The sequence below is a fragment of the Sycon ciliatum genome, chromosome 10 (assembly GCF_964019385.1).
Source record: "Sycon ciliatum chromosome 10, ocSycCili1.1, whole genome shotgun sequence".
Classification (NCBI taxonomy): Eukaryota; Metazoa; Porifera; class Calcarea; order Leucosolenida; family Sycettidae; genus Sycon; species Sycon ciliatum.
Genome location: NC_088652.1, coordinates 12880950 through 12904024, shown reverse-complemented (window position 1 = coordinate 12904024; position 23075 = coordinate 12880950). Strand labels below are relative to the sequence as shown.

At 46.5% G+C, this 23075-nt stretch overlaps 1 protein-coding gene across 1 annotated transcript; it reads left to right on the top strand.

Annotated features, from left to right (window-relative positions):
* The first annotated feature begins 8136 nt into the window (after positions 1-8136).
* Positions 8137-8790, top strand: LOC135826659 (uncharacterized). Its single transcript, XM_065339260.1, has one exon. It carries the CDS (start codon positions 8137-8139, stop codon positions 8788-8790), a length of 654 nt encoding a protein of 217 aa, XP_065195332.1.
* The last annotated feature ends 14285 nt before the right edge of the window (positions 8791-23075 follow it).

The following is a 23075-nucleotide window of genomic DNA, read 5'->3' as shown; positions in this document are numbered from 1 at the left end:
TCTAGACAGGCAATGCATGCAGACCCTACATTGTACATTGTATGTTAGGGTTACTAACGGTGGGAAAAGGTGCTGACGGGGTTAAAGTGGTGGGTGAGTGTTGGGGGCCAGCACAAATCGTACAGTGCAACTAGTGTAGGTATGGTACAGTGCACAGTATGCAGTCAGTGTCAACACTGGATGCTGGATTTTTGACAAGATACACAACTCACCGGATGGCCGGATTATTATTGTTACCGTATTCTTTATTTCAGGGTTGAAGATAACCTAGGGGCGGGTAGCCATCCAGGGGTTACCACTTGTGCGATATTGAATGGGTAGCATAACAGGGGGGGGGGGGGGAAATAGAATAAGGTAGCCAGACACATGGAATGAGGCAATAAAATCGGCCAAGACAGAGTGAATACAGAATAGGCCTGGGGACGATGTCGAAAAACTGAAATTGATAGAATAGAACAGGAGAAATATTATGCATTGGGTAATGAATATGCACATAGGCTGAAGGGTATAATATTATTATATTCGTCACTGATTATTGTTTCTACTGAGAGACCATCATCAAGATAGCAGAAGGGGAGAACTAAGTGAAGATGACAAAATGACATGCATAGTCAATGTAGCTTAAGTGGTTTGTTTCTTTATGGCTCATTGACGACACCGCGATGCCCACCACGAGGACGATCGGGAATAGGAGCGGGCGTCGGTGCACGAGTGCGAGCCTCCTCGCGAGGGAGCTCCTCACGGACCTGCAGCTTTGGTGCCGGATAGACGAGGGTTGGACAGCCGTCGCAAGGTGCCTTGGGTCCAGAGTAGTCACTGCGATGTTTGCAGATGATGTACTTGTGCGTGTGATCGAAGAAGTAGCTCCAGACACGACGCATGTGGTTGGCCAGGTACGGCACAGCGCACGAACGTTGTACTGTGTTGTACTTCCAGTCGATGTCGTTGACGCCTGTGACAAACCAGCCGGACCAAGCACCGCTGAACCACTGGATCTGGTAAGCCACGATATCGCCACCCTCGATAATGTAGTCTGCGTTGGTGTCCAGTCCAGCTACCCATCTACAATCGCTAGTTCTTCTACGTGTAACCTCCGTACACTGGGATTGGGAGCCTAGCTCATGATTAACACAGTCACTACCGGAACATCCAGCAAGAGCACTGTGTCCAAACACAACAACCAACAGCACAACTAGACTAGCTACCGCCCATATCTTCATGATTACAGAAGTGTGAAGTGATGGCCAAGGGGTTGAAGGTTGTGGAGGATTGCTAAACTTTGCTGAACTCAAATTGAAGCTTGGGAGAGAAGTGTTCTGACCTTTGGCAGCAACTTGCACTCCTTTTATACTGCTCTTTTGTTACTCGTTTCCCATTATTTTGGCAGCATCTTGCCAATATCCATGCGGGGAATAACGTCCACGTTTTTGAACTGTCTTCTCGATGTATAATGTATGTGCCGCTGCTCGTTCAGGGTGGAAGCGACAAGTATATTGTGAGGTTGAAGGGGGTTGTGGTGAAGTTGGAGTCACAGGGAATGGACGTGACTAGTGCACGTCACTGGAGCCATGCTTATGAATAAAAGTAAAAGTATATAGGCTCCGTGGGAGCTTTCATGTACATGTCTGTACTCTGGATACCAGCATGGAGATGTCCATGAATTCAACCCTGGAGGTGCTCATGAATAGGGGTGACGAGCGTGTACGCCATTAAGTCATGACCATTGTCCGAAATGTGTTCTTACCAGTGTATGGCTGGTTGACAAGTTACTATGATCAGGGGGTGGTAAACACAACATGCTGGAGCGCTGCAGTCGGCTCCTCCTTCTTTGAAGCTGGACGCGGGCCATCCCTCAGATGCTCCTCGCCAAGCGCCCTGGGATCATGTGTGGGAGTTTTGAATAATACGCTCTTTCATCGCATGCTATTGTTGAGTGTGTGAAACCCTACGCAGCAAGAACTGCCATGCACTCATCTCAAGCTGAAGGGATATTCATTTCTGTGACGTACATGTACTTACTTATTTATCCTCGCAGGTTGAATAGCATTGTCACACATACGCACATATGCATGTACATGTATGCATGTGTCCTGTTCATAACGTTACTTCGTGTACAGTGCGGTACAAAGTAGTCGTGTGTTTTCCATCATTTTGTAGACATCACCCCCTCCCCCCTCTTGGCCTTTCTCATCCAGCCAGTCTTTTGATCTTGTCAGAACTGAACCTCTGAATCAGCACCAGGTGCTGTCATCGGGGCACAGGCCGAGGAGGCATTCAAGGTATATGCTGGTCGGCTGGTCTCTTGCTCTTCCTAAGTCTTAGTCCAGTGCATTGATGCTGATACTGTGATAGTGGCGGCAGGGTAGATTTACGCGTCACCGGGTCGTCTACACGTCGTTCACCGTCTGGTGGCGCCGTTCATTCAGTGTGATACGTGTTACACAAGGCATGAGTGGTGGTATGTATGGTAGCGGCGGACATGTTACACTTTACGTGACTGTGAAGTACACTGCTCTACGCTGGATTGCATGGCACTAGGACCCTTTCAAGGTCTACTCAATTGCGGAAGATCGTGACGAGTTCATCTGCAGAACCCTGACAGATGGTATGACAGATGATAGACATGCTGGGTGGTGACATTAATTTTATTATTATTATTATTCACACATATCCGCCGGATGAGTACGCGTGGCCCATGCACCATGGGGACCCACGAATACAAAACAGCATCTGTTCCCTCAGCAATACAAGCAAGCAAGCAAGCAAGCAAGCAAAGATAAATGAGACGGCCCAGGCAGCAAAAACAAAGCGAAGAGAGATGAGGACATAGGCAACGAAAACAGTTCCAAAGCGTAGCCAGGGATTGACTGTGTGCATCTGGGTGGTGACATGCATGCGGGAAAAGGGGATGTACGAAATGAAAATGCATGGCACAATCACGTTCTACAGGTACATGCCTGTATGCATGCGCTCCACCTATACCAAGAGTATTAGAGCGTGCCCCGAGAGTGGATGCATGATTCAATGAACATACTCTTAGATGGTATGAGCGTGATGATCTTGGATGATATTGAATGGTGTCTCCAGTTGCACCGTTGAGCGTTTCAAAAGTCTTTCAGATACCGTAGCCGTTGATGGATAGCTTACAATTGAACCACAGGGAGAGTAAGCGACTACCGTATGTTTACCACCCTCTGCATGCTAAATTGAATGCTTTTTTTAAACACTCTCTGCGCTGCTGTCTTCCGCAGCCATACCTAAGTGCACTGATCATCTGCGAAATTTTAAAACATCCTCACATGAGCGTATTTCCACATACTCCCTAGCCAATAGAATCTACATGTATAGACACTCTCACAAAATAGCTTGCAGCCAACATTATCAGATTATCTCTTTCTTGTGTGTGTGCGACACCACAACTAAACACCACTCCATCTACATGCATGTTGCCTGCGACGAATGGGTCTATACTTGAACTCACACAGTACGAGCTAAGAGTAAGGCACATTCTTCACTCGAACCGTACACCCTAAACCAACATTGGGCTTTGGTTGTTAGCAACATCATCCTAGCTTAGTTGTGACTATTCAATGTGAAGTTCCTCTTGCCAGTACATGTATTTGTAAATACGTGGATTGCAGTGAACAGTGAGCATTTACATTACTGCGTGGGATATGCTGTCATGATCACATTATGACACTAGAGCAGAGGGTCACGATCAAAACCCAAAACGACGCTTAGTTGACAGGTCATGTGTCTACTGCGTTGGCATCAATGGCCTGCAGAGTCCACTGTAGAACGTGATTACTAGTATTGGATTGATCATTCTGTCTCTGCACCTCGGCACTGCACATGTATGGCGAGACCTACTGTACATGCATGGCGAGTGCATTAGTCTTGCACAATGACTGACTTCGTACAGCTGCACGTTCGGATCGCCATCATGAAAAGATCATGATGATGATGATCTGCTTGGTGTCACTTGGACGTTATCGAACACAGCGCGAGGTGGCAGTTTGACAATGGCCTATGTTACACTGCCGTCATGATGTCTCTTGTCCTTGCCACACCATTCTTCGTTGTTCTTTGACATGTTTAGTGTGGGTTGGACGTGAATGACTGACCGTTCACCAATCTCTCCATCTTGATCGTTTCATGTACATGCACGTGTCGAGTCCTAAAAACACTCGACACGTAAACATTTTAATGTACCCCTGTTTACACAGTGGGCCTAACGAGCAAAACAGGCAAGCTTTGGTGTCTGCTCGTCCCATACATTTACCAGTAGGCAGGTACGGTCCTCTGAGGATGTGTCTCTGGGAGTGGCAACCTGATCGCCTACGCAGTGTTCAGATTTCACATCATGAACGGCCAAATCCTTTCCAGTATTTTCTCAATAGACCTAGATGTTGTTAACCGATTGCTATAGAACATTGTACTCCTCTGCATGAATAAGGGTATCATAATTATGGGGTTTGTACTCTAGTCTTCCTACGTGATACCCCGCTCACGATCCATACCCAAGTGCACGGGCGGGACAATATAAAATACAACGATTTCGAGAAGGCAAAGCAGAATTCCCCTCCACTTCTCTTCCTGCGCATCAGTTCTCGACTCTAAGAAACCTTTCTTGCAAATAATATTTGAAATACTCTTGCCTTTGGTAAAGCAGTTGAGCAGCGTTTCCACTGCTGTAATCATGAAGATATGGGCGGTAGCTAGTCTAGTTGTGGTGTTGGTTGTTGTGTTTGGACACAGTGCTCTTGCTGTATGTTCCGGTAGTGACTGTGTTAATCATGAGCTAGGCTCCCAATCCCAGTGTACGGAGGTTACACGTAGAAGAACTAGCGATTGTAGATGGGTAGCTGGACTGGACACCAACGCAGACTACATTATCGAGGGTGGCGATATCGTGGCTTACCAGATCCAGTGGTTCAGCGGTGCTTGGTCCGGCTGGTTTGTCACAGGCGTCAACGACATCGACTGGAAGTACAACACAGTGCAACGTTCGTGCGCTGTGCCGTACCTGGCCAACCACATGCGTCGCGTCTGGAGCTACTTCTTCGATCACACGCACAAGTATATCATCTGCAAACATCGCAGTGACTACTCTGGACCCCAGGCACCGTGCGACAGCTGTCCAAGGTTCGTGTATCCGGCATTGAGGCGGCCCGCGGCACCTTCTCGCGACGCCGAGCCATAATCAAACACCCTAGTCTAGCGAAGGAGTCTGTATAACAATAAAAGTGTTATAGAATCTGGATCATCGCATCTCTATCTGAAAGTTATACTTCGTCTCATGGTATCCATAATCTCATGTATTCTTTACACCGCTGTTTATTCAATATGATCCCTATCTGCTGGGATCAGTTCGCTGGCCATCTTGCACCTGAGTGTATCTCAGTGTCATTCATCACCTTGCATCAGTGTCCGATGTTAGATCATGCAGTGAAACAGTGCTAGAATTGTTCTCCACACGCTCCCTTATAGACATTATCATCGTTAGAGCACATCAACCTTCACTTCCTGACGCATATTCTGACTTTAGCTTTTTCTCCATCTCTGGATAGTTCATGGTATTGTCGTATTAAAAATATGATAATATTATTTTGCTTGGCTGCACCAGTAGTAATCCCGCGTGTGCATGCACATCCAGTCATCCACTTTTGTTAACGATATGTCACACTCATATGACAAGGTCGTATTGAACAATATGCAGGTGCTATAGCAACTACTAGGTTGTAGGCTGACTTCGAGCTGACAACTTGAAGTTCTTCGAGCTCTTGGAGCGAGAAGCAATGGCCTATTGATAGATTTGTCTTTCAATGGAGTGAAACGTTATTATTTATGGGAAAGGAGGAATGGAGGTTTGGTGCTCTGAACGCACGAGGACTTTCCTCTGTCGCGAAGCGGAGAGCGCTTGTTCGCGAGGCCGAAAAATTCAATCTTGACATTATCGCGCTGCAGGAAACGAAGTTGCAGGAGAACCTGAACGAGAGGATAGACGAACACCAGCTAGTTACATTCAAACCAGACACGCCTGCTCGCGGCTTGGGGTTTCTTGTCGGGCCGACCCTGTCAAGCTCCCTGCACAGCGCATGGTCCGCCCGAGATACGGAGCGCATCGCTGTAGCACAATTTCATGTGCCATACGGAACCGGAAAACGCTGGCTGCTGCTCAGCGTCGTCAATGCTTATGGTCCTACATCAGCTATAACTGGAAAAGCGCCCGAGGAGTTAGAGAAGTTCTACGACTCGCTTACAAACGTCATCCACGACCTGCGGAACAGCGCGCTGGTGTTCGTACTTGGCGACTTCAACGCCAAAGTCGGACCACGCAGAGATGGGGAGGCATGTATTGGTAGACATACGAAAGGACAGCGTAACAGAAACGGCGACGCACTGGTGCACTTTGCAGACATGAACGGATTTCTCCTTGCCAATACGTGCTTTCAGCACCCCAGTCGTCACCTTACGACATGGGAGGGTAGGTGCCCAGGTGGAACCCCAATTTATAATCAAATAGACTTCGTTCTGTGTAAGCACAACACCAAGTCATTGCTACAGGATGCCAGGAGTTATGCTGGCATTGAGACATCGTCGGACCATCGCCTTGTCATATGCCGATTCTCACGGAAATTGCTGCCTAGTGTATGGAAGCCGAAGGGCTGTCGTGCATCGGTCAAGCCATTAAACTTGGGAAAGTTCTCCTGTGGAGATGCAAGATGCAAGTTCACAGAGGAAATGGAGAAAGAAGCAACCAAATTTTGCTGTAAACTGGATCCGAACTCAAACATGCATTCTCTGAATAAAGCTCTTCGGGGCGTCGCTGCGACTGTCCTTGGGTACAGACCTAAGTCCAGCCTGCCATACGCAACTGTTGACGTGGAGGCCTTATCCATGCGACAGAAAAAGCTACGAATGGACATCAATAGCACGCGGGATATTGCTAAGCGTAAGAAGCTACAGCAAGAGCGGAACAAAATTCAAAACCAAATAAAGAGGAAGTCACGTCAACTGGCATCAGACTATCTGGACGGGCAAGTGAAGAGAATTGAAGACCTCAAGGACAATGCACAGATGTTTGCAGCAGTCAAGCAATTGCAACCGAAGCGTGATGGCGCTGTTACTGTCGAGGATATGAATGGCAAGCGAATTCTAAATAATGAAGGGAAAGCCAAAGTAGTAGCTAAGCACTTTCAACAGCAGCTTGGACCAGCCACCTGCAGGGTCATTGAGCCTTTTGAAGGCATTCCAAGGCCCCTAGACTGCCCTATTACACAGCATGAGGTCGCGCATTCTTTTAGGCGCCTCAAGAATGGACGTGCATGTGGCCCTGACGAGCTACCAGCAGAGCTCCTGAAGTATAGCGGACCCGCGACAGCCAAGCTAATATCATCAATTCTCAACAACGTTTTCGAAACACACCAAGGCATCGAAGTCGGCAAAGGCACCCTCATCCCGTTGCAGAAGCCGGGAAAGCCCAAGGGCCCTACTGCTAATCTCCGTCCGATCATCCTGCTCCCATCACTCAGGAAAAGCCTTTCTCTCGTTATCTTGAACAGAATCCGTCCGGGAGTGGAGAAGTACCTTTCACCCGGGCAGTCCGGCTTTCGCCGCAACAGGTCGACGGCGGATGTAGTCTGGTGCAAGAGGTGGCTTTCGTCGATTGTGGAGAGATTCAGTGCAGAAATTCATGTCCTCGGCCTTGATTTCAGCAAGGCATTTGATACTGTGAACAGAGAGAAGCTTCTGCAAGTACTCCGCAGTGAGCAGATTGCTAATGACGATGAGGTACGCATCATTCGATACCTCATGGCCAACACGACACTTGAGGTGAAGATAGAATCATTTAAGTCACCTGCATTTCCAACCACAAAGGGAATACCACAAGGAGACGGACTTTCACCTGTACTGTTTACGGTATACCTCGAAGCTGCACTACGTGATCTTCGATCATCACTACCACCAAGACCGACTGCAGATGCGCAGATACCACCGGAAACAGCATATGCCGACGACGCTGACTTCATATCAACGTCCCACACATACCTCCGTCAGCTTCTGGCACTTGCAGAGGACATCTTCGACAAGTGGGACCTGAAAGTCAATGTTTCTAAAACGGAATGGGTCAGGATGTACCTTGAACCAGTTTCAGAAACAACAGTGCACCGTGGTCAAGAGCAATGGAGAAGCATCAGGACTCTGGGCTCTCTGTTTGGCACTGCACAAGATGTGACACGCAGGATTGGTCTTTCTGCTGTGGCATTTGGTCGAATGAAGGCGATCTGGTTTCGGCGGCAACATCTACAAACTAACACCATGGTACGACTCTACAACGCATACGTTCTTCCAATCCTCACGTACAATATTGGCTGCGCAGGCCTCTCTAAGGCACTGGAAGACTCCCTGGACAAGATCCATCGCAAGCAACTTCGGCACATGCTTGGTATATTCTACCCTCGTGTCGTGTCGAATGATGACCTGTATGAGCTTGCTCACACTGAGCCAATATCCGCTATGGCAAAGCGAGCGAGATGGCGTCTGCTTGGACACATCCTACGCCAGCCATCATCGACACCAGGCAATCAAGCAATGATTGCATACGCATCAATGGAGGACGCTGTGAGGCACAGGAGGGGAGCTCCAAGGTCCTGTTTAGTCACCACCCTCCAGCAAGACGTCAAGTTCACCGCCGTCGCATTGAAGACGAGCCGGAACCTCGAAACCCTAAGAAGTTGTGCAGTTGACCGGCAGAAGTGGAGTAACATTTGTTCTGCGGTGGTGTGAACACACATGACCGGCTGTGATTTTGGTGTGGACGCACATGACTAACTGTGATGACCAATGATTTCATTTCATTTATCTTATTTTTTATTTTTCTAAGAAAGAGCTTTGCTGATGTGGTGTATTGGAACTCATGTGAAATCTACACCGTGATTGTTTTCGTCAAATATCATATCTTCTCTTTTCTCTCTCTGCCGCGGTGCTTTTTGTCACTCCATTGTCGTGAGTTCCCTTTGGAACGTAGACGAGAATTATTATTTGATAACCGCAATCAATAAAACTAGCTGAACCGACATTTGTGTACTTTATTCATGCAATGTAAAAACGGTGGAGACGATGTGCAATAAAACGATGAAAATATGAAGAAATGGTGTAGGGAAAAAATATATGGATTCAAACAAGTTTTCGTACAACACTCATCAGGAATCGTCGTTGTACTAAAGGACACTGAAACAAAAATTGAACTATTATAGAAAATCTAAGTTGCAGAAATAACACTAAGAGCAACAACAGTGAAATTTACAAAAATTGAACTATTATAGAAAATCTAAGTTGCAGAAATAACACTAAGAGCAACAACAGTGAAATTTACAAGTGTGAATTTTAACAATCAAAGCGAGAAATGAACAAAGGAGAAAGGAAGGAAAGACAACGTGATAACACATAACAGCAGTACATTACACCTAGAACATTAACGGCCAAGCTTGGCCGCACTAAACACGACACGTTACTTGAACAATTTCAACCCAATTATACTATCTTTCTGTACACACAAATTAGGCTTGTACAGACGCTGATAGATAGCTTCCAACACTTTTAACTGTAGTCCATAACCATGACGACCACGGCACAATACAGTGAACGAAGAGTCGGAATACGAATTACAACAATCAGGACTAGCTAGCATTTCTTCATATTTTCATCGTTTTATTGCACATCGTCTCCACCGTTTTTACATTGCATGAATAAAGTACACAAATGTCGGTTCAGCTAGTTTTATTGATTGCGGTTATCAAATTATTGTCTCCTCGCCGTGTGTTTAAAGAATTATTATTATTATTATTATTAGCAACTACTCATTTCGATCGTTGTGAGTGATATATGCGGTGGGATACGGAGAGCACTTTTCAAGTGGCTGCATCGCGTGTTGACCGCACAACGTATTATTCTGGTAGACCAGGCCATACTAGCTGGCTTGTGGGAGTCCGGTACAGAGCCGTGGATGACCTTGAAACCAGGACACATTCCTGGGGAAAACGGTAGAAATTTGCAGGACTAATGCACATAAGGAAAATATGCCCACGCGCCCATCTGCATCGCTATCTGAAGTTGACGGTAATGAGGTCATCATCTAGAATTGCTAAGAGAGAGGGTGAAAGCCTCGGAGATAAAGAGGGGAGAGATGGAGAGATATACGAGTAGAGGGGAGAGATTGAGATTGAGAGAGAGAGAGATAGATAGATAGAGAGAGAGAGAGAGATAGATAGATAGAGATAGAGAGAGAGAGAGAAAGAGAGAGGTAGAGGTACGACTGAGTTCTGTCAAAGACATCCATATCTATAATTGCCGCAGAGTGTGATTTGCCTATAATTTTGGTTATGGGCAATGGGATGATACGAAATTTGAACCGGGGCATATGTGAATAATCCCAACCAATACGGATTAATCAATACGGAATTATCCCAAATAGTTGGAAATGATAATTGTGGTGAATTTTTCTTACCGACTACATCCTTAGTTATTTTCCTTTTATTCTTCTCCTTCTCTCTTTATTTTCCACAGTGCTCATCCTTCATTTTTTGCTTTGGTTGAAAAAATGTAATGCTCACCTTTCTATTTTTAATCTTATTGCGTGATAAGATAACTTCTTGAACGTAATACTATTATTGTTCTAGCAGGCCAGATAACAGGATTTACAATGCACATGTGGTCATAATCAGATTGCAAAAGAGGCTCGCAAATGCATCCATTATTCTATCTTATTTTCATTTCATTTGCCAGCTCCATGCAAGTCGCGAGATGTCATGCTGACTGAGAGACTATGATACATGTACATTAAGTTGAATTTTTAGTATGGTTCTGTTTGAGAATAGGCAATCAAATTTATCTCTTTGTTTTCATCCAAACTGGGTAAGTTTGATGAGTTTTAAAACAAACGTATCACACCAATACAGGTCGATGTATCTTTTACTTTATTCTCCCTTGTATCTTGACTTCATAGTTTGATTTTATCCAGAAAGTGTGCTTGTGGTATTTCGGTTTCCTTCTCATGGTGCTCTGCATTTTGGTACAACGGCTGGATTGGCTTGTACATGCGAGCCGTTGCCGGTGAGCTGTTCGTGCTGGTGTTCGCAAGCGTCGTGTGGTCTCGTCCGGTCGGGAAAAGCACCTATGACTGTAAGACTGTGTACTGGCTACCGTTGAAGTGGGATCATGCTGCTGAGCCCTCTGATGGCACATTGACTCCACTGCGGTCTTGATTTCTCTGGCCAGGACTGCAGTCACGCCAGTAGTTTAGCTACACCTCATGTTTGGCAGTTCTTAAGTGGCCTTTGTGAATATGCGGAGAGCCCGCATTGGAGTCACCTTGGTAACGCTAGCGTCACTGTCATGATCTTATCCAACACCAACCACTAGGCTAGGCACTATGCTTCCAAAGGCAAAGAACATGTAAGGCGCTTCAATTTACTACTTTATTATATTATTAGCATGAGTTCTTGGGTGCAGGGTAGATCTACAGTGAACAGGACACGAGGTGCGCGTGCATCACTAGCTCAGCGTAGTAGCCAGGGACATCAACGACATCTATCCGGAGAGGGCCAGGCGAAATCTAGACAGGCAATGCATGCAGACCCTACATTGTACATTGCATGTTGGGGTTACTAACGGTGGGAAATGGTGCTCAAGGGGAAAGTGGTGGGTGAGGGGTGGGGGCCAGCACAAATCATCGTACTATGCAACTAGTGTAGGTATGGTACAGTGCACAGTATGCAGTCAGTGTCCACACTGGATGCTGGATTTTTGACAAGATACACAACTCACCGGATGGCCGGATTATTATTGTTACCGTATTCTTTATTTCAGGGATGAAGATAACCTAGAGGCGGGTAGCCATCCAGGGGTTCTCCGCTTGAGCGATATTGATTGGGTAGCATAACAGGGGGGGGGGGGGGGGAATAGAATAAGGTAGCCAGACACATGGTATGAGGCAATAAAATCGGCCAAGACAGAGTGAATACAGACTAGGCCTGGGGACGATGTCGAAAAACTGAAATTGATAGAATAGAACAGGGGAAATAGTATGCATTGGGTAATGAATATGCACATAGGCTGAAGGGTATAATTATATTCGTCACTGATTATTGTTTCTGCTGAGAGACCATCATCAAGACAGAAGAAGGGGAGAACTAAGTGAAGATGACAAAACACATGCGTAGTCAATCTAGCTTGAGTGCTTTGTTTCTTTATGGCTCATTGACGACACCGCGATGCCCACCACGAGGACGATCGGGAATAGGAGCGGGCGTCGGTGCACGAGTGCGCGCCTCCTCGCGAGGGAGCTCCTCACGGACCTGCAGCTTTGGTGCCGGATAGACGAGGGTTGGACAGCCGTCGCACGGTGCCTTGGGTCCAGAGTAGTCACTGCGATGTTTGCAGATGATGTACTTGTGCGTGTGATCGAAGAAGTAGCTCCAGACACGACGCAAGTGGTTGGCCAGGTACGGCACAGCGCACGAACGTTGTACTGTGTTGTACTTCCAGTCGATGTCGTTGACGCCTGTGACAAACCAGCCGGACCAAGCACCGCTGAACCACTGGATCTGGTAAGCCACGATATCGCCACCCTCGATAATGTAGTCTGCGTTGGTGTCCAGTCCAGCTACCCATCTACAATCGCTAGTTCTTCTACGTGTAACCTCCGTACACTGGGATTGGGAGCCTAGCTCATGATTAACACAGTCACTACCGGAACATACAGCAAGAGCACTGTGTCCAAACACAACAACCAACACCACAACTAGACTAGCTACCGCCAATATCTTCATGATTACAGCAGTGTGAAGTGATGGCCAAGGGGTTAAACGGATTGTGGAGGATTGCTCAACTTTGCTGAACTCAAATTGAAGCTTGGGAGAGAAGTGTTCTGACCTTTGGCAGCAACTTGCACTCCTTTTATACTGCTCTTTATTTCTCGTTTCCCATTATTTTGGCAGTATCTTGCCAATATCCATGCGAGGAATAACGTCCACGTTTTTGACTCTCTTCTCGATGTATAATGTATGTGCCGCCACTCGCTCAGGGTGGAAGCGACAAGGATATTGTGTGGTGAAAGGGGGTTGTGGTGAAGTTGGAGTCATCGAGAATGGACGTGACTAGTGCACGTCACTTGAGCCATCCTTATGAATAAAAGAAAAAGTATATAAGCTCCCTGGGAGCTTTCATGTACATGTCTGTGCTCTGGATACCACCATTGAGGTGCTCATGGATACAACCCTGGAGGTGCTCATGAATTGGGGTGACGAGCGTGTACGCCATTGAGTCATGACCATTGTCCGAATGTGTTCTTACAAGTGTATGGCTGGCTGACAAGTTACTATGATCAGCGGGTGCTAAACACAACATTCTAGCTAAAGTGTTGCGATCGGCTCCTCCTTTTTTGAAGGTGGACGCGGGCCATCCCTCAGATGCTCCTCGCCAAGCGCCCTGGGATCATGTGTGGGAGTTTTTTTTTAAATAATACGCTCTTTCATCGCATGCTATTGTTGAATGTGTGGAACCCTACGCGGCAAGAACTGCCATGCACTCGTCTCAAGCTGAAGGGATATTCATTTCCATGACGTATATGTATTTACTTATTTATCCTCGCAGGTTGAATAGCATTGTCACACATACGCACATATGCATGTATGCATGCGTCCTGTTCATAACGTTACTTCGTGTACAGTGCGGTACAAAGTAGTCGTGTGTTTTCCATCATCTTGTAGACATCACCCCCTCCCCCTCTTGGCCTTTCTCATCCAGCCAGTCTTTTGATCTTGTCATAACTGAACCTCTGAATCAGCACCAGGTGCTGTCATCGGGGCATAGGCCGAGGAGGCATTCAAGGTATAATTATGCTGGTCGGCTGGTCTCTTGCTCTTCCTACAAGTAAGTCTTTGTCCAGTGCATTGATACTGATACTGTCATAATGGCGGCAGGGTAGATTTACGCGTCACCGGGTCGTCTACACGTCGTTCACCGTCTGGTGGCGCCGTTCATTCAGTGTGATACGTGTTACACAAGGGATGAGTGGTGCCGCGGTATGTATGGTAGCGGCGGACATGTTACACTTGTCTTTACGTGACTGTGAAGTACACTGCTCTACGCTGGCTTGCATGTCACAAGGGCCCTTTCCAGGTCTACTCAATTGCGGAGGATCGTGACGAGTTCATCTGCAGGACCCTGACAGATGGTATGACAGATGATAGACATGCTGCGTGGCGACATTAATTTTATTATTATTATTCACACATATCCGCCGGATGAGTACGCGTGGCCCATGCACCATGGGAACCCACGAACACAAAACAGCATATGTTCCCTCAGCAATACAAGCAAGCAAGCAAGCAAGCAAAGATAAATGAGACGGCCCAGGCAGCAACAACAAAGCGAAGAGAGATGAGGACATAGGCAACGAAAACAGTTCCAAAGCGTAGCTGTGTAATACCAAGAGTATTACACAGCCTGTACCTAGAGTGGATGCAGGATTCAATGAACATAATCTGAGATGGTAAGAGCGTGATGATCTTGGATGATAATGAATGGTGTCTCCAGTTGTACCGTTGACCGTTTCAAAAGTCTTTCAGATACCGTAGCCGTTGATGGATAGCTTACAATTGAAGCACAGGGAGAGTAAGCGACTACCGTATGTTTACCACCCTCTGCATGCTAAACTGAATGCTCTTTTTAAAAACTTTTGCGCTGCTGTCTTCCGCAGCCATACCTAATTGCACTGATCATCTGGGAACTTCTTAAAACATCCGCACATGAGCACAGTTCCACATACTCACTAGCCAATGGAATCTACTTCAAGTACATGCATAGACACTCTCACAAAGTAGCTTGTAGCCAACATTTTCAGATAATCTCTTTCTTGTGTGTGTGCGACACCACAACTGAACACCACTCCATCTACATGCATCTTGCCTGCGACGAATGGGTCTATACTTGAACTCACACAGTACGAGCTAAGAGTAAGGCACATTCTTCACTCAAACTGTACACCCTAAACCAACATTGGACTTTGGTTGTTAGCAACATCATCCTAGCTTAGTTGTGACTATTCAATGTGAAGTTCCCCTTGCCAGTACATGTATTTGTAAATACGTGGATTGCAGTGAACAGTGAGCATTTACATTACTGCGTGGGATATGCTGTCATGATCACATTATGACACTAGAGCAGAGGGTCACGATCAAAACCCAAAACGACGCTTAGTTGACAGGTCATGTGTCTACTGCGTTGGCATCAATGGCCTGCAGAGTCCACTGTAGAACGTGATTACTAGTATTGGATTGATCTTTCTGTCTCTGCACCTCGGCACTGCACATGTATGGCGAGACCTACTGTGCATGCATGGCGAGTGCATTAGTCTTGCACAATGACTGATTTCGTACAGCTGCGCGTTCGGATCGCCATCATGAAAAGATCATGATCTGCTTGGTGTCACTAGGTCGTTATCGAACACAGCGCGAGGTGGCAGCTTGACAATGGCCTATGTTACACTGCCGTCATGATGTCTCTTGTCCATGCCAAACCATTCTTCGTTGTTCTTTGACATGTTCAATGTGGGTTGGACGTGAATGACTGACCGTTCACGAATCTCTCCATCTTGATCGTTTCATGTACATGCACGTGTCGAGTCCTAAAAAGACTCGACACGTAAACATTTTAATGTACCCTTGTTTACACAGTGGGCCTATTGAGGAAACGGACAAGCTTTGGTGTCTGCTCGTCCCATACATTTACCGGTAAGCAGTTGCGTGTCTCAGAGGATGTGTCTCTGGGGAGTGGTGACCTGATCGCCTACGTAGTTTTCAGATTTCACATCATGAACGGGCAGACCTTTTCCAGTATTTTCTCAATAGACCTAGATGTTGTTAACCGATTGCTAAAGAACATTGTACTCCTCTGCATGAATAAGGGTAACATAATGGGGTTTGTCCTCTAGTCTTCCTACGTGATACCCCGCTCACGATCCATACCCAAGTGCACGGGCGGGACAGTATAAAAGACAACGATTTCGAGAAGTCAAAGCAGAATTCCCCTCCACTTCTCTTCCTGCGCATCAGTTCTAGACTCTAGGAAACCTTTCTTGCAAAACTAATAATATTAAATTTTGAAATACTCTTGCCTTTGGTAAATCAGTTGAGCAACGTTTCCACTGCTGTAATCATGAAGATATCGGCGGTAGCTAGTCTAGTTGTGGTGTTGGTTGTTGTGTTTGGACACAGTGCTCTTGCTGTATGTTCCGGTAGTGACTGTGTTAATCATGAGCTAGGCTCCCAATCCCAGTGTACGGAGGTTACACGTAGAAGAACTAGCGATTGTAGATGGGTAGCTGGACTGGACACCAACGCAGACTACATTATCGAGGGTGGCGATATCGTGGCTTATCAGATCCAGTGGTTCAGCGGTGCTTGGTCCGGCTGGTTTGTCACAGGCGTCAACGACATCGACTGGAAGTACAACACAGTACAACGTTCGTGCGCTGTGCCGTACCTGGCCAACCACATGCGTCGCGTCTGGAGCTACTTCTTCGATCACACGCACAAGTACATCATCTGCAAACATCGTAGTGACTACACTGGACCCGCGGCACCGTGCGACAGCTGTCCAAGGTTCGTGTATCCGGCATTGAGGCGGCCCGCTGCACCTTCTATCGACGGTGAGCCATAATCAAACACCCTAGTCTAGCGAAAGAGTCTGTATAACAATAGAAGTGTTATAGAATCTGGATCATCGCATCTCTATCTGAAAGCCATTCTTCGTCTCATGGTATCCATAATCTCATGTATTCTTTACACCGCTGTTTGTTCATTATTTATTATGATCCCTATCTGCTGGGATCAGTTCGCTGGCTGTCTTGCACCTGAGTGTATCTCAGTGTCCTTCATCACCTTGCATCAGTGTCTGATCTTAGAGCATTCCACGAAACAGAGCTAGAATTGTTCTCCACATCGCTCCCTTATAGACATCTCACCTTTAGAGCACAGCAACCTTCACTGTACTTCTTTACGCTTATTCTGACTTTTGTCTTTTCCCCATCTTTGAACAGTGCATGGTATTCTCATGATTATGATAATTATTATTCTGCTTTGCTGCACCAGTTGCAGTCCTGTATGTTCATGCACATCCAATAGTCATGCACATTTTGTGACACTCATATGACAAGGTCGTATTGGACAATATGCAGGTGTTATAGCAACGACTCATTTCGATCGTTGTGAGTGATATAGGCAGCGGGAGAGCACTTTTCAAATGGGTGGCTGAATTGCATGTTGACCGCACAACGTATTATTCTGGTAGACCAGGGCCATGCGAGCTGGCTTATGGGAGTCCGGTACAGAGCCGTGGATGACCTTGAAACCAGGACACATTCCTGGGGGAAACGGCAGAAATTTGCAGGAAGAATGCACATAAGGAAAATATGCCCACGCGCCCATCTGCATCGCTATCTGAAGTTGACCGTAATGACGTAATCATATAATCTAGAATTGCTATGAGAGAGGGCGAGAGCCTCGGAGATAAAGAGGGGAGAGATGGAGAGATATGCGAGTAGAGGGAGAGATTGAGATTGAAAGATCGAGAGATAGAGATAGAGAGAGAGAGAGAGAGAAAGAGAGAGAGAGAGAGAGAGAGAGAGAGAGAGAGAGAGAGAGAGAGAGAGAGAGAGAAAGAGAGAGAAAGAGAGGTAGAGGTAGAGGTACGAGTTCTGTCAACGACATCCATATCTATAATTGCGGCAGAGTGTGATTCGCCCAGCTTCTGACCCCGCAAAAGGCACCCCTATCGGCCATCAGCAGTCAAATGGCCTACTAAGCCAGGCAAACCGTAGCCGCCGCGGTCAGCGGAGATTTTCTGTTGCTGGTGCTCTGCTGTGGAACGCTCTCCCTGGTGAGGTCCGCACAAATACCCGGCTACCTGAGTTTAAGCATGCATGTGTACCATACGCCTGTAGGGAGTAGTTCGAGTTGCTGCTGATAGCTCTGCTCTCCCTCCCCGTGCAGTTCAGTAATCCTCGCGTAATATCACAGATACATCGTATTCTCTCCCCCCCCTTTTACTCGCAGTTATTAGTATCCTATTCTCTTACTATGTGCTTCCATGCAATTGTTAATTTTGCTCTTGAATTGTCCTCCCTTTTGCTTTGCTACCGTCCTCCTCCTTCCTCCACCCTTTTTCTTAATTAAGTAACCTCATTATCACATTCGCTTCCATGTAATTGGGCTTGTAGCCCGTGTGTACTTGCGAATTCAAATAAAAACATACAGTCATACATACATAGACTTGAACAATATGTTCTTCCATAGCCACTTCTAGGCTAAGCCTTCGCCGACATTTTATTGGGTCGTCATCCCGTTTGAATGTGCGAAGTGAAATAAAAACCAACCAACCATTTGCCTAAATTTTGGTTATTGGGAATGAGGTGATACGAAATGTCAACCGGGGCATTGGTGAATAATCCCAACCAATGCGGAATAATCAATCCGGAATTATCCCAAATAGTTTGAATTGATAATTATGGTGAACTCTTCTTACCGACTACATCCTTAGTTATTTTCCTTCTATTCTTCTCCTTCTCTCTTTATTTTCCACAGTGGTCATCCTTCATTTGCTTTGATTGAAAAATATGGTGCTCACCTTTCTATTTTTAATCTTATTGCGTGATAAGATGACTTCTTGAACGTAATACTATTATTGTTTTAGCAGGCCAGATAACAGGATTTACAATGTACATGTGGTCATAATCAGATTGCAAAAGAGGCTCGCAAATGCATCCATTATTCTATCTTATTTTCATTTCATTTGCCAGCTCCATGCAAGTCGCGAAATGTCATGCTGACGGAGAGGCTATGATAGTTGAATTTTTAGTATGGTGCTGTTTGAGGATAGGCAATCAAGCCTATCTCTTTGTTTTAATCCAAGCTGGGTAGGAGGTGTGAGGAATTTTAAAACAAACGTATCACACCAATACAGGTGGATTTACATTTTAGTCTATTCTCCCCCTGTATCTCGACTTCATAGTTTGATTATACCCAGACAGAAGAACAAAACTGCTCGTTCTTCTTTCCGTGTATTCCGCTCTTTATTTCGGCAAATCCTCTACGGACGGTGGATGAACGTCACATAGTTTGATTATATCCAGAAAGTGTGCTTGTGGTATTCCGGTTCAGGCCTTCTCATGGTGCTCTGCATTTTGGTACAAGGGCTGGATTGGCTTGTACATGCGAGCCGTTCCTGGTGAGCTGTTCGTGCTGGTGTTCGCAATCGTCGTGTGGTCTCGTCCGGTCGGGAAAAGAACCTATCCTTACTATTAGCCTCTGTACTGGTGACCGTTGAAGTGGAACCATGCTGCTGAACCCTCTAATGCCCAATGGCATATTGACTTCACTGGGGTACCGGTTTCTCTGGCCAGGACTGCAGTCACGCGGCGCGCGGGTAGTTTAGCTACAGCTCATGTTTGGCAGTTAAGTGGCCTTTGTAAAAAAATACCCAGAGCCCTGCGTCGGAGTCACCATGGTAGCGCTAGCGCCGCTGTCATGCGCTTATCCAATACTAACCACTAGGCATATAGGCTAGGCACTATGCTCAATTATTTACTACATTATTATTATTTTAGCATTAGTTCTTAGGTGCAGGGTAGATCTACAGTGAACAGGACACGAGGTGCGCGCGCATCACTAGCTCAGCGTAGTAGCCAAGGACATCAACGACATCTAGCCGGAGAGGGCCAGGCGAAATCTAGACAGGCAATGCATGCAGTCATTGTACATTGCATGTTGGGGTTACTAACGGTGGGAAATGGTGCCCACGGGGTTAAAGTGGTGGGGGCCAGCACAAATCATTGTACTATGCAACTAGTAAAGGTATGGTACAGTGCACAGTATGCAGTCAGTGTCAACACTGGATGCTGGATTTTTGACAAGATACACAACTCACCGGATGGCCGGATTATTATTGTTACCGTATTCTTTATTTCAGGAATGAAGGTAACCTAGAGGCGGGTAGCCATCCAGGGGTTCTCTGCTTGAGCGATATTGATTGGGTAGCATAACATGGGGGGGGGATAGAATAAGGTAGCCAGACACATGGAATGAGGCAATAAAATCGGCCAAGACAGAGTGAATACAGAAATAGGCCTGGGGACGATGTCGAAAAACTTAAATTGATAGAATAGAACAGGGGAAATATTATGCATTGGGTAATGAATTTGCACATAGGCTGAAGGGTATAATTATATTCGTCACTGATTATTGTTTCTGCTGAGAGACCATCATCAAGACAGAAGAAGGGGAGAACTAAGTGAAGATGACAAAAACACATGCATAGTCAATGTAGCTTGAGTGCTTTGTTTCTTTATGGCTCATTGACGACACCGCGATGCCCACCACTAGGACGATCGGGAATAGGAGCGGGCGTCGGTGCACGAGTGCGAGCCTCCTCGCGAGGGAGCTCCTCACGGACCTGCAGCTTTGGTGCCGGATAGACGAGGGTTGGACAGCCGTCGCACGGTGCCTTGGGTCCAGAGTAGTCACTGCGATGTTTGCAGATGATGTACTTGTGCGTGTGATCGAAGAAGTAGCTCCAGACACGACGCATGTGGTTGGCCAGGTACGGCACAGCGCACGAACGTTGTACTGTGTTGTACTTCCAGTCGATGTCGTTGACGCCTGTGACAAACCAGCCAGACCAAGCACCGCTGAACCACTGGATCTGGTAAGCCACGATATCGCCACCCTCGATAATGTAGTCTGCGTTGGTGTCCAGTCCAGCTACCCATCTACAATCGCTAGTTCTTCTACGTGTAACCTCCGTACACTGGGATTGGGAGCCTAGCTCATGATTAACACAGTCACTACCGGAACATACAGCAAGAGCACTGCGTCCAAACACAACAACCAACACCACAACTAGACTAGCTACCGCCCATATCTTCATGATTACAGCAGTGTGAAGTGATGGCCAAGCGGTTAAAGGTTGTGGAGGATTGCTCAACTTTGCTGAACTCAAATTGAAGCTTGGGAGAGAAGTGTTCTGACCTTTGGCAGAAACTTGCACTCCTTTTATACTGCTCTTTTGTTACTCGTTTCCCATTATTTTGGTAGCATCTTGCCAATATCCATGCGGGGAATAACGTCCACGTTTTTGAACTGTCTTCTCGATGTATAATGTATGTGCCGCTGCTCGTTCAGGGTGGAAGCGACAAGTATATTGTGAGGTTGAAGGGGGTTGTGGTGAAGTTGGAGTCACAGAAAATGGACGTGACTAGTGCACGTCACTGGAGCCATGCTTATGAATAAAAGTAAAAGTAAATAGGCTCCGTGGGAGCTTTCATGTATATGTCTGTGCTCTGGATACCACCATTGAGGTGCTCATGGATACAACCCTGGAGGTGCTCATGAAAAGGGGTGACGAGCGTGTACGCCATTGAGTCATGACCTTTGTCCGAATGTGTTCTTACAAGTGTATGGCTGGTTGACAAGTTACTATGATCAGCGGGTGCTAAACACAACATTCTAGCTAGAGTGTTGCGATCGGCTCCTCCTTCTTTGAAGCTGGACGCGGTCCATCCCTCAGATACTCCTCGCCAAGCGCCCTGGGATCATGTGTGGGAGTTTTGAATGATACGCTCTTTCATAGCATGCTATTGTTGAGTGTGTGAAACCCTACGCGGCAAGAACTGCCATGCACTCATCTCAAGCTGAAGGGATTTTCATTTCTGTGACGTATAATAAATTATGTATTTACTTATTTACATGTATCCTCGCAGGTTGAATAGCATTGTCACACATACGCACATATGCATGTATACATGCGTCCTGTTCATCACGTTACTTAGTGTACAGTGCAGTACAAAGTAGTGAAGTGTTTTCCATCATCTTGTACACATCACCCCCTCCCCCCTCTTCACCCGACTCGAAGTAATTATTCTCTCTCATCCAGCCAGTCTTTTGTCTTGTTTTGATCCTGTCATAACGGAACCTCTGTCTCTGAATCAGCACCAGTCCAGGTGCTGTCATCGTGGCATACATGTACATGTATGCTGGTCGGCTGGTCTCTTGCTCTTCCTAGGTCTTAGTCCAGTGCATTGATAGTGGCGGCAGCGTAGATCTAAGTGTCGGGTCATCTACACGTCGTTCACCATCTGGTGGCGCCGTTCATTCAGTGTGATACGTGTTACACAAGGGATGAGTGGTGGTATGTATGGTAGCGGTGGACATGTCACACTGTACAAGACTGTAACGTACAGTAAAAACCTGTCAAGGCGACCACTCGGATAGGCGACCACCTGTCCTGGAAGACCACTGGAACCAGGACCAAGGGATGCTATTTTCAGTCAAACGACCCTGGACAAGGAGACCACCTGGTAGCGGAGACCACGTTTTCAAGGTCCCTGGAGCGTTCGTCTTAGACAGGTGTCACTGTACACTGTTCTACGTTGGCTTGCATGTCACTAGGGCCCTTTCAAGGTCTACTCGCGGAAGATCGTGATGGGTTCATCAGCAGGACCCTGACAGATGGTATGACAGAGGGCAGACATGCGGGCGGTGACACGCACGCGTGAAAAGGGGATGTACGAAATGAAAATGCATGGCACGATCACGTTCTTCAGGTACATGCCTGTATGCATGCGCTCCACCTATACCAAGAGTATTAGAGCGTGCACCGAGAGTGGATGCATGATTCAATGAACATACTCTTAGACGGTATGAGCGTGATGATCTTGGATGATAATGAATGGTGTCTCCGGTTGCACCGTTGAGCGTTTCAAAAGTCTTTCAGATACCGTAGCCGTTGATGGATAGCATACAACTGAACCTCAGGGGGAGTAAGCGACTACCGTATGTTCACCACCCTCTGCATGCTAAGCTGAATGCTTTTTTTGTGTTTAATTAAAAACACTTTCTGCGCTGCTGTCTTCCGCAGCCATACCTAATTGCACTGATCATCTGCAACCTTTCAAAACACCCACACATGAGCACAGTTCCACATACTCCCTAGCCAATAGAATCTATAGGCACTCT

Coding starts and splice junctions, on each gene's coding strand:
- LOC135826659 (XM_065339260.1), top strand. CDS start 8,137: ATGTACCTTGAACCAGTTTCAGAAACAACAGTGCACCGTGGTCAAGAG.